Source organism: Anguilla rostrata, chromosome 4 (genome assembly GCF_018555375.3).
Source record: "Anguilla rostrata isolate EN2019 chromosome 4, ASM1855537v3, whole genome shotgun sequence".
Lineage (NCBI taxonomy): Eukaryota > Metazoa > Chordata > Actinopteri > Anguilliformes > Anguillidae > Anguilla > Anguilla rostrata.
The window spans coordinates 47,863,710-47,884,511 of record NC_057936.1 but is presented as its reverse complement, the minus strand read 5'-3'; the positions used below and the strand labels follow the sequence as shown (position 1 = coordinate 47,884,511).

At 45.8% G+C, this 20,802-nt stretch overlaps 1 protein-coding gene across 11 annotated transcripts in view; it reads left to right on the top strand.

The window, feature by feature from the left end:
- Nucleotides 1–20,802, top strand: part of cacnb2a (calcium channel, voltage-dependent, beta 2a) — an 88,511-nt gene that overhangs the window by 52,396 nt on the left and 15,313 nt on the right. For 9 of the 11 annotated variants that reach the window (XM_064332840.1, XM_064332844.1, XM_064332845.1 and 6 more), the window contains 4 exons: nt 6,931–7,050; nt 18,131–18,253; nt 19,116–19,252; nt 19,709–19,785. In XM_064332840.1, coding sequence (XP_064188910.1) covers nt 6,931–7,050; nt 18,131–18,253; nt 19,116–19,252; nt 19,709–19,785 — 457 coding nt within the window. Of the gene's footprint in view, nt 1–5,086; nt 5,492–6,930; nt 7,051–18,130; nt 18,254–19,115; nt 19,253–19,708; nt 19,786–20,802 lie in introns of those variants that run through there. The other 2 variants (XM_064332849.1, XM_064332841.1) reach the window with 1 other exon arrangement.

The window sequence follows — 20,802 nt, the reverse complement described above, 5'->3', positions numbered from 1 at the left end:
CATTTTCAGATTGAGAACACGGTGCATTGGAGGGGGATCAATAAGCCCATTCCAGCCCCCCTGACTCACCCACAGCCTCTAACGGCACGAGCGACTGATCTTCAGAACCGTCCCGTGACTCTGAGTCAGTGCCTCATAGATACACTCCCCGCCGTGAGAAAGGTGGAGCGGGCCTCCTGCGGAGAAAGGGAGGCGGGTGAATCATCTCTCCGCTGGGCTGGGCGGAATCAGATACAGGTGGTAACCAGAACCGCTCCGTCATTGTGCCCCGTTCTGGAGTGATGTCACAGCCCCGTTCAGGGTGAGGTTAGACTCGATCGCCTTATGGGTTGGTCGATTGGGCTTTTCTCACCTGCCGAAGGATCCCATGTTGTAGATTCACCAGAGGCAAGAGGGCTACATCCCTTATGGAAGTCGTTTCCAGCTATGCCAAGCAGGCTGACCTCCTCTGGGATTTAAATGGCTCTGTCTTTCCCCATTTCAGCTGTTTGGCATAGTCAGAGGGGATGATATTTTATTTTATTTAAAGGATCTTCCTCCTGTAATCTTTATTTTTTCATTTTATAATAAAGCGGTTTATTATGGTGTAGCTATATGTATTACCAGTCATGAAGTCAATTTCCCCAAACACTTATTTATTTTATTTTTTATTTATCCTTTATTTTACCAGGTGAGTCCCATTGCCATCTCTTTTTCAAGGGAGCCCTGGCCAAGAGAAGCAACACAAAAAACACCATAAACAAAGGAACATCAATAACACTACAGATTATGTATTATACAATTCTAGTAAAACAATTACAGACATCAGTTTTGCAATAAAATTTTAAAATCATCCAGAGGCATAAAGTAGTCCAGTTTAATGTCCATCTGGAGCTGGTTCCAGGACCGTGGGGCATAATAACTAAAAGCCATCTTCCCAAGTTCTGTGCAGGGGTGAAGTACAGTAAAATAAAAAAAAGCTAACTTTATGAATGCAGGTTATAAGAATTTGTGTTCCAGTTAAAAACACAAGTTAAACATTTGTGGAACTGTAAATAAAAGTGTACCAATATACGGTACATTAGGGATGGCAGGCCTGCCCTTTCATACAGAAGACAATGATGGGTTAGAGATTTGGCATTAATAATGAAATGTAAGGCACCACAATGTGTGTCAATTGCCTGCAGGGTAGAAGCACATGTATGTATGTAAAGAGTGTCTCATAATCAATCACTGGGGGAAAGGTGGCTTGGACCAGTTTCTTTCTCACTGCAAAATTGTCTGTATCCATGTTGTCCATATTACATAATCCATGTTATGTGAAAGCAGTTGTCACTGTATGTCTGGCTGTCTAATTTTTTTCAAAAGTAGGCCCACTTGTCTGGTTGTTTAATGACCTAGTTTCATATTGATTATACATTAACAATATTAATTCAGCAAATTGAAAGTATTATTAAAGAGACTTAATGCATAAGCATACTGTTTGACAAAAATATGAGCCATATTGTTTAGTAAGCCATCGTCCTCACCGTAAAACAGAATACTTACACTTGCAGTGTAATTGCTTACAGTTGAGAAGGATGTATATTCTTACAATCTTGCATATGCATGTATGTAAAGTGTAAGAGGGACAGGGTATGCTACGATTAGTCATTAACTTCCTGTTATTATAATTGTACAGCTCAATGTAGTGTTTAATGTGTTAAAATAGTATGTCACTGTGGTCAATCCTATGTCCAGCTAGAATACTGCACCCAGCCACCACTTTGTACATCACACATATTAATTTTAGCAACATTCTGTGTGTGTGTGTGTGTGTGTGTGTGCGTGTGTGTGTGTATGTGCGTGTGTGTGCGTGCTTGCGTGCACGCGCACTTGCGTGTCAGAAACGACTCAGGATTTTCCCGGGAGCTGGGCTCAGTCTCCAGTCTGGTGTCGGACTGTCATGTCTGTTTATCTGTGCGTGTGAAGTGAGCCTCAGGACGCAGCATCCCAGCCAGGAGCTCGGTCCGCTCGTCTCCCTCACAGTGCCGGGCCTGACACTGTCGCTAGCCTTGCCGTGCTGCCTCGCTCCCCACCAGCTGAGACGGGTTAGAAGCACCCAGTGCCAGCTTTCTCGCCCTGTGCTCTAAAACCCCCATCTGTGACTGCCACATTGGTCTTTGCTTGTCAAACTTGTAGCTAAAGCTAGCCTGGCGAGAGCAGTTCAGTGTTTTCACAGTGGCAGACCCCCCTGTAAAAATATATATACATAGTTCTATTTGGGAGTCACATTTAAAGGTTTGATAGGTTTTAATTGTTATCCAGTCGTGACTACTTTTAAGTATGAAGGTGTATGTCATTTGAGGCTTACAACTACTTTGATGCTGCACGGTGTAATTGACATGGAAATGAGAAATCTCATTGCTGAAACATTCATATTCTGTTTATGTGGAATTTGAATGAAGTTAAGCAACTGTGCACAAGCTGTGGGAGAACATCCCCCTCCCCCCCCAATCATTCGCTGTGGCCAGCAATTTTTCAATAATATCTTGGCACTCCATCCATCAGTGGCCAAGCGGTCTGGCCCCACCATAGGCTGCTTCACGCGGCAGCCAGTGATTGTGTTTAGCTGGGGAAGTAGCGCTGATCAGGGAGATCAGCCGGGCAGAGGAGGACTGGGAGTTGTCCCCATGGTGACACAGTGACATTGCACGGGCCTGTCCTATGCAGGGGAAGCGCATAAGAACCCCCAGGCAGTTTATTAGGCACTGATAAATAGGATCTGCTCAGTCCCCAGGCCCCTGTCCCCAGTGTAATGGGACAAGGGGGCAAACGGGGCAGCAGCAGTTCCCCCCGGGGCTGTTTGTAAAAACGCTTTTCCCACCCTTGTTCCAGTCCCTGTGGGGTGACAGTCAGCAGAACGGAGCAGGCCTGCTTTGCGGAGAGCGCGGTCATACATGGTGTGAAAAAATTAAACGCTGTCGCTATTGATATTGAACAGAGGCTCGCTGTCAGGAATGTCGGGCGGGGCGGGGCGTGAGTCGGGCCTCCTCTGCGGTACGTAGCAGGGATGTCCTCTGACACGCGCTGCGTTGTTTTAGCGATGCAGCTGCTGTGTTCTTTACTGTTCTTATTGGCGCATGCAGAGTCCCGGGCTGGCGTGCTGTTTAGTTTCCCTTCGCTTCGTGTCGGAGGTGCGGGAAGGCGGGTCTCTGAAGCCCTGTCTCAGGATGGGTGAGGGCGTGGCTGCTGTTACCTGAGCCTCACAGATAGAAAGTAAGTGGAATAGTCCAAGGCCATTCATTATTACAGTGCCTTCCAACCCTGTTCCTGGAGATCTATTGTACTGTAAGTTCTCATTTCAACCATAATTTAGCTCACCTGATTCTAGAACTAGAACTAATTAGCAGCTCAATTAGATCTCTAGCTATTGGGTGTGCTTTGTTAGGGCTGGAGTGAAAACCTACAAGATATTAGATCTGCAGGAACAGGTTTGCCACTGCATTATCTGGAGCTAGCTCTCATTGCAGGTACAGCATCTGTCCCCAGACTGGGCTCATCTCTGTTGTACTGAGGCCCTGGCATTAATTTCTAATAATATACAGCGCTAATTGGTGTCCTCCTTTAATGCTTGCTTAGTGGATCCCAGTGTGACAGTTAAAATCGGTCACAGTACTGACCCGAGAGGAGAAAGTGGAGCAGGCCTGGTCCTTATGCAGGAAAGCCCCTCCCCCCCCATCCCTCACCCCACCCCTGCCCCAGAAGTGATGGTCACAACGCAGGGAAGAGTGGAGCTAGGAGGGGCCTTAGGAGGTGGGAGAGAGGAACCACCAGACCCCCCAAAAGACAGTCCACTAGCACAAGCATGGGCGTGTGTTCGGCTCGCATACAGTCTGCACTGGTTCAAAAAGTGAAGTTGTTTCTGTTCACTATTTCCTTGTTCCGGGTGCTTCCATTGAGAGGTGGAGGCAGGGATGGGAGTGTTTTCTTCCAAGCCCAGGCTTAAGAGATATGTCAGTTATGGTAGTACTGACAGGGTAAAGGGAGATGGGCCAGGGGATGATTTGACAGAATGTGGAGACATAGCACACAAACCTTTTTCAGGGCAGAGCTTACCCTAAAGCGGCCCACTGTATTGCCCAGCTTCTCTCTGGTCTCACTTTTGTGGTGTCTTCATTGCAGGAGATGACTGATTCAGCATTATACCTCAGGCTTTTATAGAGGAAAAGTGAGTTCAATGACACATCAGCAGGCCTGAATTTCTTTTAAATGAATCCACAAGCTTTATTGATTTATGTAAGGCGAAAGTTCTCAACAGATTTTACCAGAGGGATAGGTTCTGATACCAGAACCTTAGAATTTAAAATAATGCAAATGCTAATGCATATTTGAATATGCAGTGGTTGAAGTATTTAACTGGACTGTAATTAGCTTACAGACAAGCAGAATTGTTTTGTGCGGAGACGTGCAGACGGAGACCAGATCCATCGCGTCGGAACAAAGCAGCAAAGAGACAATTAGGTGTAAGAAACAGGCGCTATTTTCGGCTTCTCTCCTTGTTTTTCTTCTCTTCCCCCTGGTGACTGGGAAGAAGGGGAGTTTTCACAGAGATGCGGTCGGCCCTCTGATGTGAGCATGTGCGTAAAAGCCGAGATGCACTGAGCATGCCCAGCGTATCCCTGGAGAGCGGAGAAATGCTCTGAACTTTGGACAGGCCATCATGGCAGAACTCATTCACAAGGAAATAAGCTGTGTGTGTGTGTGCGCACGCGCCCGTCTGTATCGGTGTGTGTCCCTGTGATGTAACTGGTGTCTCACATCCTGGAAGGTCTGCAAAGCGTGCACTGCAGCAAACAGAGAACATCAGAAGGCAGGTGGAAGAGACCCTTACAAGCACAGGAGAGCGAACCGGGAAGCAAATAAGAGCAAGAGCAGAAAGTGTACGAGTGAGAGAGTATGTGTGTGTGACGGAGAGAGGGAGAGAAAGAGAGTCTGAGAGCGAGAGAGTCTGAGAGAGAGCAAGAGAGAGAGGGAGGGAGAGAGAGGGTTGGTAGAGAGAGAGGGAGGGTTGGTAGAGAGGAGGAGGTGGGATGGGTGGTTGGGGGGGTGGGGGCGGCAGTCACAGCACCTGAGTAGCAGAAGCGGTGCAGGGATCTGGGAGAGAGGAGAGCGTCTTGTTTATCCCCCTCTTCCCTTCCTGAGAGAGAGCCAGGCAGCCCGGCAGCGCAGCCCGCGCCGGCAGCGGAGAGAGGGATGAGGAGGGAGGGAGAGGAGCGGGGGGACGGAGCGGGGAAGAGAGGCGGCCCAGCGCGGGCTGGACAGGCGGCGGAACCGGGAGCCCAGCGTATGCGCCGTGCGGCGCGCACATGTCGAGAGCAGCAGCGCAGCATCGCAGCAGCAGCAGCAGAGCAGGAAGCGAGCGGCAGCAGCGGCTCCGGACGCTGAGCGAGCGACCCGGCTAATGAAGGCCACCTGGATAAGGCTGCTGAAGAGAGCTAAGGGGGGTCGCGTGAAGAGCTCGGACGTCTCTGTAAGCAGCTGGACGCTCGTGTTTGTGTGTGCGTGTGTGTGTGTGTGTGTAGGTGTGTGTGTGTGTGTGCGTGTGTGTGTGTGTGTGTGTGTGTATGTGTGTTTCACTGGGGTATGTCTCTGCAGAGACGAGATCCGCCTTGCATTTTTACGCTTGATAAATGAGAATGAAAGGCAGTCGTTTTTCCCTTGTTATTGTCACTTCCTCTGAGCCCCGGGCCGGGGTTCTCCAGGCTTAATTGCCATGATTAGTGTGTAATGATGTAATTTGAAGAGGCCAGAAATCAGGACACTGAGGGTTTTAGTGTAGCTTCACACTGGTGAGGTGAAGCAGGGACAGTGTTTGTCAGCTGTGTTGCAGGTACATCGAAAGGTTGGAGGTGAAAAGCCACTGTAGGAAGGAAATGGCCCAGTAGCTTTTCATTGAGCTGCCAGAGCAAGGTTATTCTTCAATACAAGGACACACTGATGAGGATATAATACTAGGTAACTGATAATAAAGCTCTGTATCACAGATTACGGTCTTAATAAGGGTGTGAGATCGCATTCCTTTGCTAAACTCTGCCTTAAAAATCAGCACACTGTAAGCGCACTGTATCTTGGATTTGCTTTTGACAGAGCTATGCCATAGTCGGTCGTGTGTGTGATGAATACGATGCTGTTTTGATAATGTCACAGTGGTGGTACAGAAGGCAGGGCTTGTAGCGCTTTCGCTGCTCTGTACTCTGTGCTTGTTGCCAGGCGCAGCGTTTTTCCTCGCACGCCCGTGTGTACCGTCAGTGAGTGAGTGAGTGAGCGGGTGTCAGAGGAAAGGGCCGTCTGTCACTGGACTGAAGGGCCGGCAATGCCGCGTGTCAGGGGAGCCGATTCCTCGCCAGTCGCGTACCGTTCGTACATTCCAGATGGCAGAACGGAATTGTATACCGTGCGCTTTTCTGCCAATCCCCAGACCATGTTGTTGCATTAAAAAAAAGGATTGCTGTTATTTTGTCGAGGTAGACAGCTGTTTTCAATTTAAACTTTTTGTATGCGGATGGACTTTAAGGGCTTTATGTTATTTTTCAATGTAATGTAATATTCTACTAATAATTATTTTTTTTTTAACAAAATGAAAATAAAGGTCTATAAAACTTTTTTTGTTTGTTTTAAACAATTTAAGGATGGCAATACAAAATGGTGTTTATCACTAATTAAAAGAATGTTTTTCTTGCAGTAAGTCTAAAATCTTTCTGACGGAGTTGACGTATTTGTGTGTGATGGTACTGATGTGCCAGTGACAGAGTTGACATCTCGGAGATGGGGTTGACACCAAAGGAGAATTGAGGGGCATCTTGTATGGGCTTTATTTATTCATCATTCTGTCTGTCTGTCTGTCTGTCTGTGTGTGTGTGTGTGTGTGTGTGTGTGTGTGTGTCTGTCTGTCTGTCTGTGTGTGCGCAGGGTTCGGCGGACTCCTACACCAGCCGTCCATCAGACTCGGATGTTTCTCTGGAGGAAGACAAGGAGGCGGTTCGCAGAGAGGCAGAGAGGCAGGCCCAGGCACAGCTCCAGAAAGCCAAGGTACCCCTCCCCAATCTCCCCCCCCCCCCCTTCTCCCACCACCCTTCACATGAGTGTGAACACCTCTCACTGATATCTCCTCATGCATTTCCTACATCTGACTGCTTCTTATTCAGCAGGTTTAAATATGTACACGCTTTTGTGGGGTAGGAGGATCAATCTGGAGTTTTAAATCTGGATGTTTTAGAGTTATGGTAGGATATAAATCATTGGTGCGTCTTTGGCTGTCAGTGCAAACACATCCATGCATGTTGCTGCCTTTAGAGTGCTTATCACTGTGTGTTATTCCTCATGAACAAACAGCTGCAACACCTGCTGGATGTTGAACTGTAGCCGTATACAGGGTGAAGTCTAACAGGCTCCAGCAACAACAATGTAACCGCAAAAATTCAGATATTGAAACATTTTTTAGAACAGGCTTGGAATGGTGTTTCAGAGTTGACTCTGTGAGGAAGAAATCGCCATTATTATTTTAAACAGATGAATAGAAAGGAGAAGATGAATAATTATTTCGCAAAGTTAGGAGCTGTGATTTTTTTTGTTCTCCCTCAGTCTTGCTCCTTAAAAATAGGTCTGCTCTCCCCAAGGCTCAGCATCATTAAGCTCAACTGACTTGTTCTCTTTTTTAATGACTAATCATTGCTGTGGTCCAGAATTGCGTTTATTCCTGTATGTCTGCATACAAAACTCCATTTTACATACAATAGGTAAGCCTAATATACTTGCCCCTCTGTAAATTTCAAACCCTTTTTTGCTTTATTTTCAGTTTTGACTTTGATTTTAAGCCTAGTAGTGAGATCTGTTGGTGTTGGTGAACTGCTGAGCTTTAAAATAAAACACTGTTGAAATGTAGGAGAATTTCGTAAAAGGCCTAACGATCTGAAATTTGACAGTTGGCCCACTTCCCAGTAAGAATCTTTGCTTGTCAGATCACGGGAGTTCAGCACAGTTTGAGGAGTGTCTGTAGTGGTTTATTCTTGCATATACTGCTTCCAGGCCACCGGTACCCAAATACAATGATAACCTTAATAGCTGTGAGTGCTACTGATCCAGGATCAGTCCTTGTGCTTGAGGGTACGATCTGCCAGCATTTAGCTTACCGAAGAGAACGATGATAGCGGTACTCTGGGACCTCAGTGTTGTGGATCCCAATTTCCCTGCCACCCTAAAACCTCCGGTTGGCACGTCTCAGTTGGTTTCCATGGGAGCGAGAGTGTTGGGGGGGGGGGGGGCAGATATTATGTAATATTCATGAATTTGCGCTCACCTGCCATAACAGTTTACGCACAAAGAGCTCAGGATAGCTTCGCTTTGCTGATTCGGTTCCGCGCAAACAGACGACGGTCCCCAGCGGCACTGCCAGAGCAGCAGTGAGGCAGGCACTCAGAGGGGCTCGCAGGAGGTGGAGAAATCCAGCGGAGCCGGGCTCCGCCACGCTCCCCACGCTCCCCCATAATGAAACCAGACACAGCGCTATCACTGTCAGATTTCCCACACTGCGTTCACTGGGCAGGTTCGACACGCTCTGAAGAAACAGAAGAACACTGTGTTTTAGAAACATTATTGACAGCAACTGGATTGCATAGATCTGACTGCTCTAGCAGCATGCCTGAGTAATACTAAAATCATACTCTTCATATTTGACCAGATTTTTATATCGTGTTCACTACATTTATGCTAGTTACTTGCTGTTGTGTTGTGTGGTTGTGTGTGGTAGTTTATTGTGGTTAGACAGACAAGACAGACAGATGTAAATTAGACAGATTTGGAGTGCGGTCACCTGCACGTTCCAACCCAAGCCTGACCTTTAACCTCAGTTGATGCGTGGGAGATCATTCAGAGCTGGAGAGATTCCAACCCCCCAACCCCCCCACATTTCTTACTGATCAGATAGGGGCCTGTAGTCAGAGACTTGGGCGGTGCTGTCAGTCACAGCGTGGCAGGCAGGGGGGAGGGTCGTGAGAGGCTGCTGATGTGTGAATTCAGAGGCGTGGCTTAAGAGCGTAGGGGCTCTCGCTTGCTTTGACACTGGAGGGCTTTATGTGAGCTGTCAGAATTTGAACACAAACTCACTAATCGGGCTTTTCTAATGAAAGTCATTTCTATGGAATGCGTTTTTAATGTATTCGCTAGATTGTAGGAGAGTAGATGAATACAGGCAACCAATTAACCATTCATGACTGACCACTAAAACGTAAAAGCTTGATAAGTAATGCACATTTTAATATGATAAAAAATGCCTGTTTATTAAGGCTCTTGCCAGCTAAATTCTGAGTCAATCCTGAAAGTGCTTTCACAAGGTTTCTATTTATACCACTGTGATTCTTTTTTTGGACACAAAAATAACAGGAAGAGGAAGAGTAATGTGTAAGAGGTTTCAAAAGATACAGAACTCTAATTAACACCAAGGATACGCTGCTGCCATTGGTTAACTTGTGGTGTTGCAATGGATCTGAGCCCAGTTTTACATGGGATCATGCATCTTTGTCAGTTTGTGGACCCACCGCTCTCTCTCCTATGAAACCATATGTAGCTTGTGTCAGATCACCTTTTTCTGGTCAGATCTGTGAAAATTTTCATTTGGGGGTATTGAAAGACCCGTCTATGGGAATCAGCCTGTTCTTTTACGCTGGGGCGACTGCGCTTGGCGGACAGTGATGGGAAAAGACAAGCTAGAGAAAGCAGAAGTTAACACTGAGCTAAGAGCTCTTTTAACTAGCCTCTACAATCTAAAGGTGCAATAGTGAGGATCGGTGGCAAAGGTTGCTCGCCCTCTCTAATTAAACGGAACAGGTGTATCGAGGATAACCTGGCTTAGATTACCTCTGCCTTCATACATAATAAATGAGCTATAAAAATAGCTTCTAAGTAATCTCTCAGGGGCAGATTGATTTGGTGGGGCTAAATACTATGGTGACTATAATGGCTTGCCAGCAATAATTTGAAATAACCTTTTTACGATGTCTGTGACTTGTCGTTTATTACAACATTATATAATGTAAATAGACTGCAGAACTGTGTGCTTCTCTCTTGGGCCACGTGGTTGTAATTTTTTATGTGCTAATTGTTGACACAGGCCAGGCAGTAATTGTGCTTCGGGGCTTGTTTGTGTGATAAGCTATGATGATGTCACCCCTTCGGGTTTACATGGAAGATTTCAGAGACCGCGCTTAAGAGTTTGGCCAGGTGTGGCACCGCATTTGACACAGGTCTCGGGTGCTGGAGGATAATCGCTGTAGTGTGCTCTCAGTGGGTTGCCTAGGAGGGATTTTCAGTTTCTGAATTTGTGTTTTTAAGCCACTGCAGACTGAGATGACCGTGGGTTCATTCCAATCGCTTATTTTATCCGTCCTTGTATCCTCGGTCCTCGCATGATCTGGAAATCATTCAAGGTCTGGAGGTCTTTGAGGACATTTAAGGACATAAGCACATCTGTCAAATGCACCTTGGAGGAGCGAGCAGGCTCCTGGAGGAGACTTCAGTGAGGATTCACAGGTGCAGGCTTTGTGTGTTTTTTTGTTTTTTTTGGAACGCGTGACGTATAAATGATCCACCTGTGGATCCAGCTCTCCACGTCTGCCACACCTGTAGTTGACATCGCTTCAGACTGACGCTTGACTGAGCAAGGATGTTCCATGTGCCTAATACGTGTTCCTTTGATTCCTCTGTCCTTGTATTTCATCTATGCATCTCTTCCTTGAGTCATCTGATGATTGGAGCAAAGGAGCAAGGAAAGGACACGAGGAAGAGAAGCAAGGAGTGAAAATAAGCGATTGAAATTAACCCCTAGTGTATCCTGGTTCCAGGACAAACTTAGATGGGAGCCACATTCTCTCTGTTCGACTCAGGGAGTCAGGATTGGCTTTTAATTTCTGAGCCAGTCACGGACCAGAAGGTTTCTGATTGATCGTATGAGGTGCCACATGAGGTAAACACAATCCAAGAATGTTCCGGCCCTGCTTACAGCACACATGCTACTGGTGCTGATCTCTTCTGTGGAAAGGCCATAGCCCCATTTCAAAGTTTGTTTTCATAGAGAAAACAGGAAATATCTCAGTTGTGTGAGGGATTATTTATACAAATTTGAGAGTGTGCCCATAATTTAGGTGCTCTGTAAAAAGAGCATATTTAATTATTTCTTGAATCACAGTGTGAATTGGTTTTGAGTTTCTTATGCTTGTCTTAGTTGAAATAAAAAGCTTTTTTTATTTATTAGTCTTATTAGCCACAAAGCCAGACGTCAGTGTTGAGGAGAAATATTTGTCTTTTCTGTGATTCTGCATGAGACTGTTGGCTTGTTGCAGCGTTTCAGCTAAGAATGTTGGACCGTAGTCGTCTGTCCTTGGTGTACTGTGAAGTATGGACAAAGTTTAAACTGAACATTTCCACTCGATTGCTGAGCTTAGGTAAAACAAAGTGCATTCTGGAGTCTTTATCTTGTTCTTCCATTGCAGATACCATTGAGTCCCAAAGAAACACTGTTTGGGCCAATGAAACTGAGTTGATGTGTGAAAGCATTTACACGGACACACAAAAAGCCTTCTGGTCTCTATCATATATATCTGTGACATCAGTCATTTGCTAAATGTTGTTTTAATTGTCTAGCTGTGCAAATAAAGAGTAATATTGTGAATTATTGTGATTCAGTAGTAGTCTTTTGCAGTTTGAAGGGCAAAGCTCTTTGCTACTAGAGGCCACTGACGGTAGAGAGGTGGTCAGGGAGCAGTACGCACTGAGTCGCAGTCATACTGTGACTACAGACGCATGTAAATGGTATGCTGGAGGCATAGGTGCTGGTTTAGACTCATTTCTGTGATGGTTGGTTTTATAGTGGACTAAACGTCAGTGGCAAAAGCTCTGTCTGTGTTACTGGGACCAACCGGAAGTGTAACTGTCCAATCATGACATGAGAAGAGGTTTTCTTTCACCAAGATATTCCTAATCTCACAGTGACAACAAACTTGCCAAAACATCACCTCACATTCCTCGCATTACATGACACCAGTCTTTTACTTGTATATTTATTATTTAGCAGGCTATCTTATCTAGAACTCTTTGATAAAATGGAGAACATGATGTAACTGCATTCACAAATAGGTTTACAATCCAACAGAAAATTCTCCTTATGCAGTGAAACCAGCATACTGCCTCCTGCAAAATCAGATTCAGTGTTACAGAGGGCCCATTCAGTCCAGTGTTGTATTTTTATGTGTAAGATATTTTATGTAAGGATCCCTTTTCTTTAAACAAAACAAAAAAAAAAATGAAAACACATTTCTCAGTGTATTTGTGGCTTACTCACAGACACAGTGTTAGAGCACCAGCCTGGACCTCTAACCCCATGACCATTAATCAGGAGCTCAACAGCTGCGGTTGCACCGGCTACGCATCGACGCTTTGTAGCCTAGTTACGGCATAAAGCCTGATACACACTGTGTGATTTAGGCTCTAACTGGGTCACAAAGGACTTACACCTAGCCGGTGCTCCCTGACTCTGGGATCTTATTATCCTGTCACCACTGGCAATCTCAACATACAGTCACAAAGAGGACAGACGTGAGGCAGCGGCGCTCTGCTAGTTAGCAGTCCTGCTAGCGGTTAGCGAATGATGAAAGACCAGGTTGATCCGTTCAGATAGTGTACAGGTTTACTGCAGTGATCACTCATCGGTGCCATGCAAAGGCATATGCAGCCCGTAACTATGGTTTATAATTCCCCAAAGCTGTCTTTGTATCATGCCTGAATTCTTTTCCAGCCATCAATCAAGTCTTTTTGAAATATCCAAGAATATTCAAGGCAATGTTTCAAGTCCAGATGTTGAGCTATGAGTGGAGGTCATCTGATGAGATGTTTTACAATCTATGGGATTTGTAGTAAACCTTGAAATATAATTTCCATGGTTTGGGCCAATGAACTTTGAAGAAGACACAATCAGCAGGGGACTAATCGGCTTTCCGTGCAGCCCACGTGTGATGAGGCCTCTCTCATCAGTATTATGTCTGTGTAAGCTCTTTATTTAGTGGAGCCCGGTTCTGGAGGGCCACAACCCTTGATCCGGTCGGCTTTCTCCACTGTCTTTGGACTGAAAGGGGAGATTAAACAGGCTCAATTAATTGATGGTAATTAGTTGAATCAGAAGCACTTAGGTGTCTTGGTATAAAATGAACCTCGTGGACTGTGGCCCTTTTAGAACAGGACTGGTTGGTGTATCGGGCCATATTGTCATTTCCAATCACAATCTCCAGTTCTACTGTCTATTTACATTTTATTTTGCTGCGACAAATTACACGGATCACAGACATTATGAAGGGTTGTTTCACCACATCAAGTTAACGACTGAACAGTGGAGCAGTAAGCAGAACCTTATATGACACGGTAGTATCCACATTCCTGAGTTAACAGTTGCATATTTACTCAGCACAGGCTACAGCCTCTTGCAGTATTTTTAACCCGCCCAGAAACCAGACAATAAACCGACCTGCCATTAAACTATGTACGTTTACAGGGATGATTTCACAATATTTATAACAAAAGACAAAACAAACTGGCAGAAATGTATTTCATGTGACTTGCCAAGCAGTCTTGTGTGAGAGCCAGGTGACCACTTGGCAAGTCACAGGGCGCATGGTTGTACCCCTTTATTGTGAGTGTAGGATTTGTTGTAAACCTGAAAATGTAGTGTTCGCAGTTGATAAGCTGTCAAGCTGGCCTCCCATTGAAGAATGCAAGGCAAGAGGGATAAATTCAGAATACTTAAAATTTCAAAAGACAAAAAAAAGAATTTGCAAAACTGTACTGAATGTGATTTGCCAACCAAACACCCACCAGCTCCAAGCACAAGACCTCTTCTAAGATGGCGACACAGACAGAACACCCTCTTCTGTCAGTGTGACCTCCATCGCAGTCTGTCTCGTTTCTCAAAGGAAAGCCAAAAACTGAGACAACCCCACCTGCTGTACGTGTGACGCGACGCCCCCGTACCGCCACCTCCGTCACAGATGGACAAACACCGAGGGGCTGGGCGCAAGGCACACATCCGCGCAGCGAGGCACACAGGAAGTGAAGCGGCTGTGATTAGCGTGGATCCTGCCATTTGGCCGCTCCCGCGGTCAGGGACGTTTGCTTAACCTTTCGTAACGGCGTACCGTACGCGTGCGGCGCCATAAACGCCGTCCTTCTCTAATCCTGAGGCTCGCATAGACAGCCTTACGCTGCGTTGGACTCTGTGCTCTCCCAGAAGCCGCTACTCGCTTTGAGACGTTTCCACCGTGATGCGCGCCGACGCGCGGACCTCCTCTTCTCGAACGCCAATGGTTAAGAGGCTGTTTATTGATTTAGCTTTTCTGAGCCATCAGCAACCAGCAGCAGCTGTGGCAGTGAAATTATTCAAAGCGATGCGCAGCGTCTGAGCCTCGGGATCTTGGGAGCACGTGCGTCAGCAGGTCTCCAGAGGATGGGATTGCGCAGACAGGAGAGCCTGGGGTGGAGGAGCATAAGAGGGGTCTGATATTAAGTGTGGCTTGTGAGACTGGCCCCGGCTTCCATCAGGTCACTTAAATAATATCGCGCCCGCCTGGGTGATGCAGTGCATGTGTAATTACCAGAAATGGCAAAGCCTCCTAATTGATTTCTCTCCATCAAGAGTGGCGAAGAAGCAGGGATTGTGTTATTAGTTCTGAGGAAGGTAGTCCCATCGCAGCTAATGAAAGGCGTGGCATTGGTCTGGGTTGGGCGGGGGGTGGGGGGGTGAGTACTGCGCAGTGGGTAATGTGCTGTTACAACTCTGTTGTTATGAGGTGAGACATGGACCTACTTTGGATCACATTGCTTCAGTGTGAATTAAGAACAGTGCCGTTTTCATGCTGAAGCCTGCTACTGTTCAACTCAGCCTTCTACATGGATACATCCTGGCATTTAAGGGTCCCGGAAACTGAAATCTGTGAATTCTTTGCTGTGTTATTTTAATACTTTTTGATTGCGCTCTGGATAAGAGCGTCTGCTAAGAACCTATAATGTAATGTAATGTAATGTAATGGATACATCCTGGCATTTAAGGGTCCCGGAAACTGAAATCTGTGAATTCTTTGCTGTGTTATTTTAATACTTTTTTGCATTCAAAAAAAGGCAGATGGATATTTTTAAATGGTTCTTGCAACAAAAAAAAACTTGGCTGAAATTGGCTTGCTTTCCACTTTGGCCAAGTGCCAGGTTTTCAGTGGGCAGGGTTAACTGGGTGTTAGTTGCGTAACAAAAAACCTGTAGCCCAGTGAAATTGTTTCTACATGTAATATGTAAATGAGGCCATTGCCACTTTTGTGCGGGTAAAGCACACTAGTTAGTGTACATTAACTTAGTGTTACAACGTCATTACACATTGGATGGTCTTCAGGTTTAACTAAAGGACGGTAAAGCCTAGTTTATGTTGCTTTCCTTCATTTTGTCTGGTAGTGTAAGGTTACTGCCCTAACTGGCTCTAACCTAGCTAGCGATGAGGAATTGTTTACATAATGATGTGTCTTATGGATGTGAATGGGCTCAGGATACACGTGCACCCTGTCCTTGTCTGCGGAACAGATGACAATAATTTAATAGTGTTTATTACAATTTAATGGTTATAATTTGGTTAAAAACCTGAAAGAAATATTAATAAGACAATCAATTGTCACTTCTGTGGAATGTAGCTACAGTTGCCTGGACCTTCAAACACCTGAGGGGAGTAATTACTTTCTCGATTGAACCAAATAATCTTCTGTCACAGTCATTAGTTTAAGTAGATCTGACAACGATGCTTGAGTGTCACACTCGAAGCCTGGAGGCGAGCTGTCCTGGCCTCGTGAAAAGTAAACTGAAAGACCACGTTATGAATGGATCGCTGCCATAGGCATCTGGCAGAAAGGCGCCCATGCAAATTTTAGGTGACTGTTGTTGGACAATCTTGTGTGCTGTAGGCAGATATGGGAGAGCACCGACAACACCCCCCCCCCCCCACCCGCTACCAATTCAGCACTCCTCAGTGGGTCCAAGGGTAATCATTAAATGCAAACTGTCCTCCGCATTGCACACGTGCGCCTGTGACTGAAGATGGCAGAAAATCGTTACTGCCCGCTTGTTAAGTGCTCCAGGAACACACTCCCTCATTCCCCGGCTGTCCCCCAGGACATTCAGCACCCCCCCCCCCCCCCCGGCCCCCTGCCCCCCGCAAGGCTGCTTCCCCGATTTCTCCTCCCTCTGTAGTTTTTCTTCCCAATCCAACGCCATTCATCGAAAGGTATGCGCAAGGCGCGGACAGGTGCGGATGTGCGCGAGGAGATCAGTTTCAGGTGCGCCGCTTCTCCTTCGCCGGTTTTAAATTGGTGATGCCGGTCACGTCACGCTGGCGTCCCTAGAGTAAACTCCGTCTGGAAGAGGGCACACCAGCGTCACTGACCAGTGCAACCAGCGTCAGACACAGTGGAGCTTATTGTAATGTCCAATAGTATTCCATGCTTTAAGAGCATGTTTTAAATGGATATTTTGGTGGCTGTAGTCAGGTTTTTTTTGCCCCTGCAACAATGACCTATTTTTAAATCTTTGTTAAATCCCTTTTTCCCAGAAAGTGTAATGCGTTACTACAATGGAGGGGATTTGCGTGGACTGAGATCCACATTATGGAAGAGATCAGCTGGCATGACAAATGGAATGACAAATGTCAGCGCAGTTCCTATTCTTCTCCCCCGTCATTTCCATTGATTTCTGTCGCAGAATACATTGGCTGGGTATCAGTCTAAAGGGCCATTTAATTGGGAAGGTTACTCCTGTGGAGGAGGAGGGTGCCTGTGTCGGAAGAAATGTTGCTGGGCAGAATTTAAAGTGACTCCAGAAATTTGGTAAGAGATTTAATATGATTTGTGTGCTGTCAGGCTTTTTAGGGGATTTTTTGAACAGCACTACGGGTTGTTTATGATTATAATAATAAACCTCCAGTGGAAGCACACACTCCCTTGGGTCCTCTTTCAAATACATAAAGTCACATTTTTTTTTATCAAGTGACTCATGTTAAGCTTTTAAAACATGTCATGCACATAAAATTAATTCTACTACTTATTACCAATTTTAAAGTGCACATACTTTTTCCCTGAGAAAACTGAATGAAAATAAATTCCACATTAGATTTACGCGATAATATATGATTGTTAAGGCAAGCTTCACTGAAACATCTGTACAGCACTTTGTGACAGCAAACGTGTTAGCGTCCACTGTAGCAAATGCGTTTTGATAGGCTATCGGATTGATTGGTGGTGTTTTTGATCAGCCCACCGCTGGTTTCCAGGCCCAGCTGCCCTTAATGAAAGGGGTCAGGTGTGCCAGAGCATTGTGGGAGTGGCACAGAACCCCAGCAGTAAGGGGGGCAGGGGCTGGCAGTCTTGGGCCGGAGGGGAGAGGGGAGGGGGCCTGCACATTATTAGACTCATTACTGAGGAGATCACGGAGCGTGGGTGAGTCACAGGTCCCCTAGCAGCCCCGACTGAGAGTATTTTTACACCTCTCACCATGAGATGAAAATATCCCACAAATGCGCGATTGTTCCGCTGGCTGGAGACGTGCTGTAAATAAGCATTGTGGAACATTAAAGCCCAGTGTCTGCTGCTTCTCAAGTCTGGCCCTGCATACTTCTCTCTCTCTCGCTCTCTCTCTCTCTCACATTCTCTCTTTCTCACATTGACCCTCACTCCTTTGCGCACACACTTGCTTTCTCACTCTCTCTGTCTCGCTCACTCTCTCTTTCTCTCTCAAATTCTTTCTCTTGCTCTCATTCTCTCCCTCTGTCTCTGTCTCTCTTTCATGCAAATGGGACAGAGAAGCACAGTCTCTTGCAGTACCAATGTGATGAAATATTCAGGATCATAAATGGAACGCTTCCTCAGCTCAGGTAGTGCTCAAATGCTGAGCGGGGTGCATTCATCCAAAGGGTTGTGTGCATGCATTTTTTTGTCTGGTGTGAGCTGCCTGCAAAAAGGTTGAATGTACGAGGAGGTAAACCAAAGGTGACTCCTATTTCTTTTGTTCCCCCACCCTCCCCTGTCCCTTTTTTTGCGGACAGACTAAACCGGTAGCGTTTGCTGTTCGCACAAATGTCCACTACAGCGCCAACCATGACGATGACGTACCCGTGCCAGGCATGGCTATTTCTTTTGAAGCTAAAGACTTCCTTCACGTCAAGGAGGTGAGTACGGGTGGGCCCATTCACTGAGACCTGTCAGTGGAGAACCCTGTCAGAAAGCACAGGAGAATCTGTCTGCTTGGAACGGCTTTAATTATAACTAGCTATCAGACGGAGTGTCATGTCACTAAAACCAGAGTTTGTATTCATGAAGGGCCTCGTAGTACGAGTGCTGATTTAGGATCAGTTTTGCCTTGTAGCTTGTGATGGATAAGGCTGTGCTATGGATTTCAGAAACGGGCACTCTAAAGGGACTAAAAGCACCAAGATTTGGTCCAGAGCCGACTAAAGCTTGCTTTGCATCTTGCTGGATAATCGGGCAAGTCGCCACGGGAGGGGATAGTCGGCTGGAGTGTTTCACCGTTCTGCAGTGGCACTAACTGGCAGTGCAACATTTTGCGTGAGCTGTGCCTGTATCAGGCAAAATTGCGTTCTCCTTCAGGCACGTTATGCTGCCTAGTAACTAGTCACAACAAACTACACTCTTAGAAAAAGGGTTTTGTTTTGTTTTGTTTTTTTGGCTCGTCTTCATACCATTTATATTTCTTTATGGAACCCTGTGGATGTGAAAGCTCCCAGACTGAACCATTTTGCCCGATGAAGAACCCTTCATCTAGACATGGTTCCTCTATGGAGACACAGAGGAGCCTTTTGGAACCCTTTTTTCTGAGAGTGGGTTTCGCTAGCTTTGGAGGAGGCCAGTGCTAGTCTTTGTCCTCTGGGATTTTGGTAGATGTTGTGAAAACAAGCCCTGTTAGGATTGGGAATTAGCGATGAAAAGGTTTCAGAAACACTCAGTGATTCCTGGCTTCCTTTTCCCCTCTCTGCGATGCTAACACGTGCTCCCCCTTCTCCACTCTTGTAGAAGTTTAATAATGACTGGTGGATAGGGCGGCTGGTGAAGGAAGGCTGCGAAATCGGGTTCATCCCCAGTCCCGTGAAGCTCGAGAACAGGCGGTTCCATCAGGAGCAGCGAGCCAAACAGGGAAAGTTCCTCTCCAGGTAGGAACGGGTGGCCACGCCCACCTGAGGGCATGGCTCCCCCAGGGTCGTCAGTCTGTTACTCTGCAGGTCAACAGGGAAGACAATAATTGTAAGTGCTTTATTTAGGTGTGTCTTTGGTGCTGTTAGTCAGAAGAATAATACTTACCGTTCCCTATAACCACACTGATACAGAGCTGACCTGCCTGGGTTTTCTGATGGAAGCTGTTTCCAGCTGTGTAAATATTACACAGTGGCCATTTCTTATTGTTCTGCTTTCGGATGATAACGAATAACACTTTTATTCATGACTGTTGAATTGAAAAGAAACAGTTCATAGCACAATAGATATTTTACTGTTTTTTTGTAGTTGTAATCCACAAAATACTTTGCTTTTTTATTGATTGTTTGATCCATTGATTTATTCATTAATTAATTCATTCATTTGAGAATTATCTTTTCCTTTTTATTTTTCAGTAAATCTGGAGCAAACTCCTCCACCAGTTTAGGTGACGTCGTTCCAAATTCAAGGAAGTCAACCCCTCCTTCCTCTGGTGAGTGACAGTTTGGGGTTTGTGCTTTTGAATGTAGAGGATTTTCTTGAGTACACGACCTCTGCCTCTGGAGTCCAGACAGCTCCCGTAAGGGCTCTGGATTTTGCACTTTTGAGGCGTATCATTGAGAACCTGAATTACAGTCCGGCTGCGCAGTCTGCACATTCCGAACCTGCCGAGTTCACAGTGGTCACACAGTCGGTAAAAAAAAAAAAAAAAGCCATGTTTTCTTCCAGGAGACCTTGAATGACACAAGAGGAGTCGTCATAAAAATCATATGAAATCGATTTCCCATAAGGAGGGCCCATCCAGGCTCATATATTAACCTCCCCATCCCTTCTCTGTGCTATTTGGTGCCTTGTATTAGAATAAACCCTGGTCCAGTAGCCCTCAGGACCACGTGCAGGTGGAGCATGATTAAGTGCATTGTCCCTGAAGCACTCATGCCTCGAGATTGTACAGTGTAACCACTGCACTTGCTGGAGCAGCTGACGCTGTTCCTCTTAACCTGACCACGTGATACCTGACGCACTGTCAAATTTATGAACTTGATAAAGGTAATGACAAGTTCAACACTTTTTATGTGGTAATAAAGCAATATGATTATAGTAAGCATATCACTTATCAGTCAAGCATGTTGTTCTTTATGCGATGGTTACAGAAACAGGTCTCAGTGAGAGTAGTTTATGTTCGCACCACTGGTTTTTTACTGCCTTGCATAATCATGCTGCCGGGTAGATTTACTTATTTTTAATATGAATTAAGTGCTGCTAAATCTGTATTTTGGATGTAATTTTAAAAAGTTAATTTACCCTGTTAACCTTTGGTTCCTCTGATGTGAACTGAACTCAGCCACTCCAAGGTGATATTTAATGACTGCGTTTGTCCTTGTTTGTTTTTCTTTAAAATGAAACACACCTCATATAGCAACCCATCACATAGTACATCAGCCGGTAACCTGTGCTGGTCCTGGCACCAGAGCAGCACTACATCACAACACTCCTGCACAGACGTCAC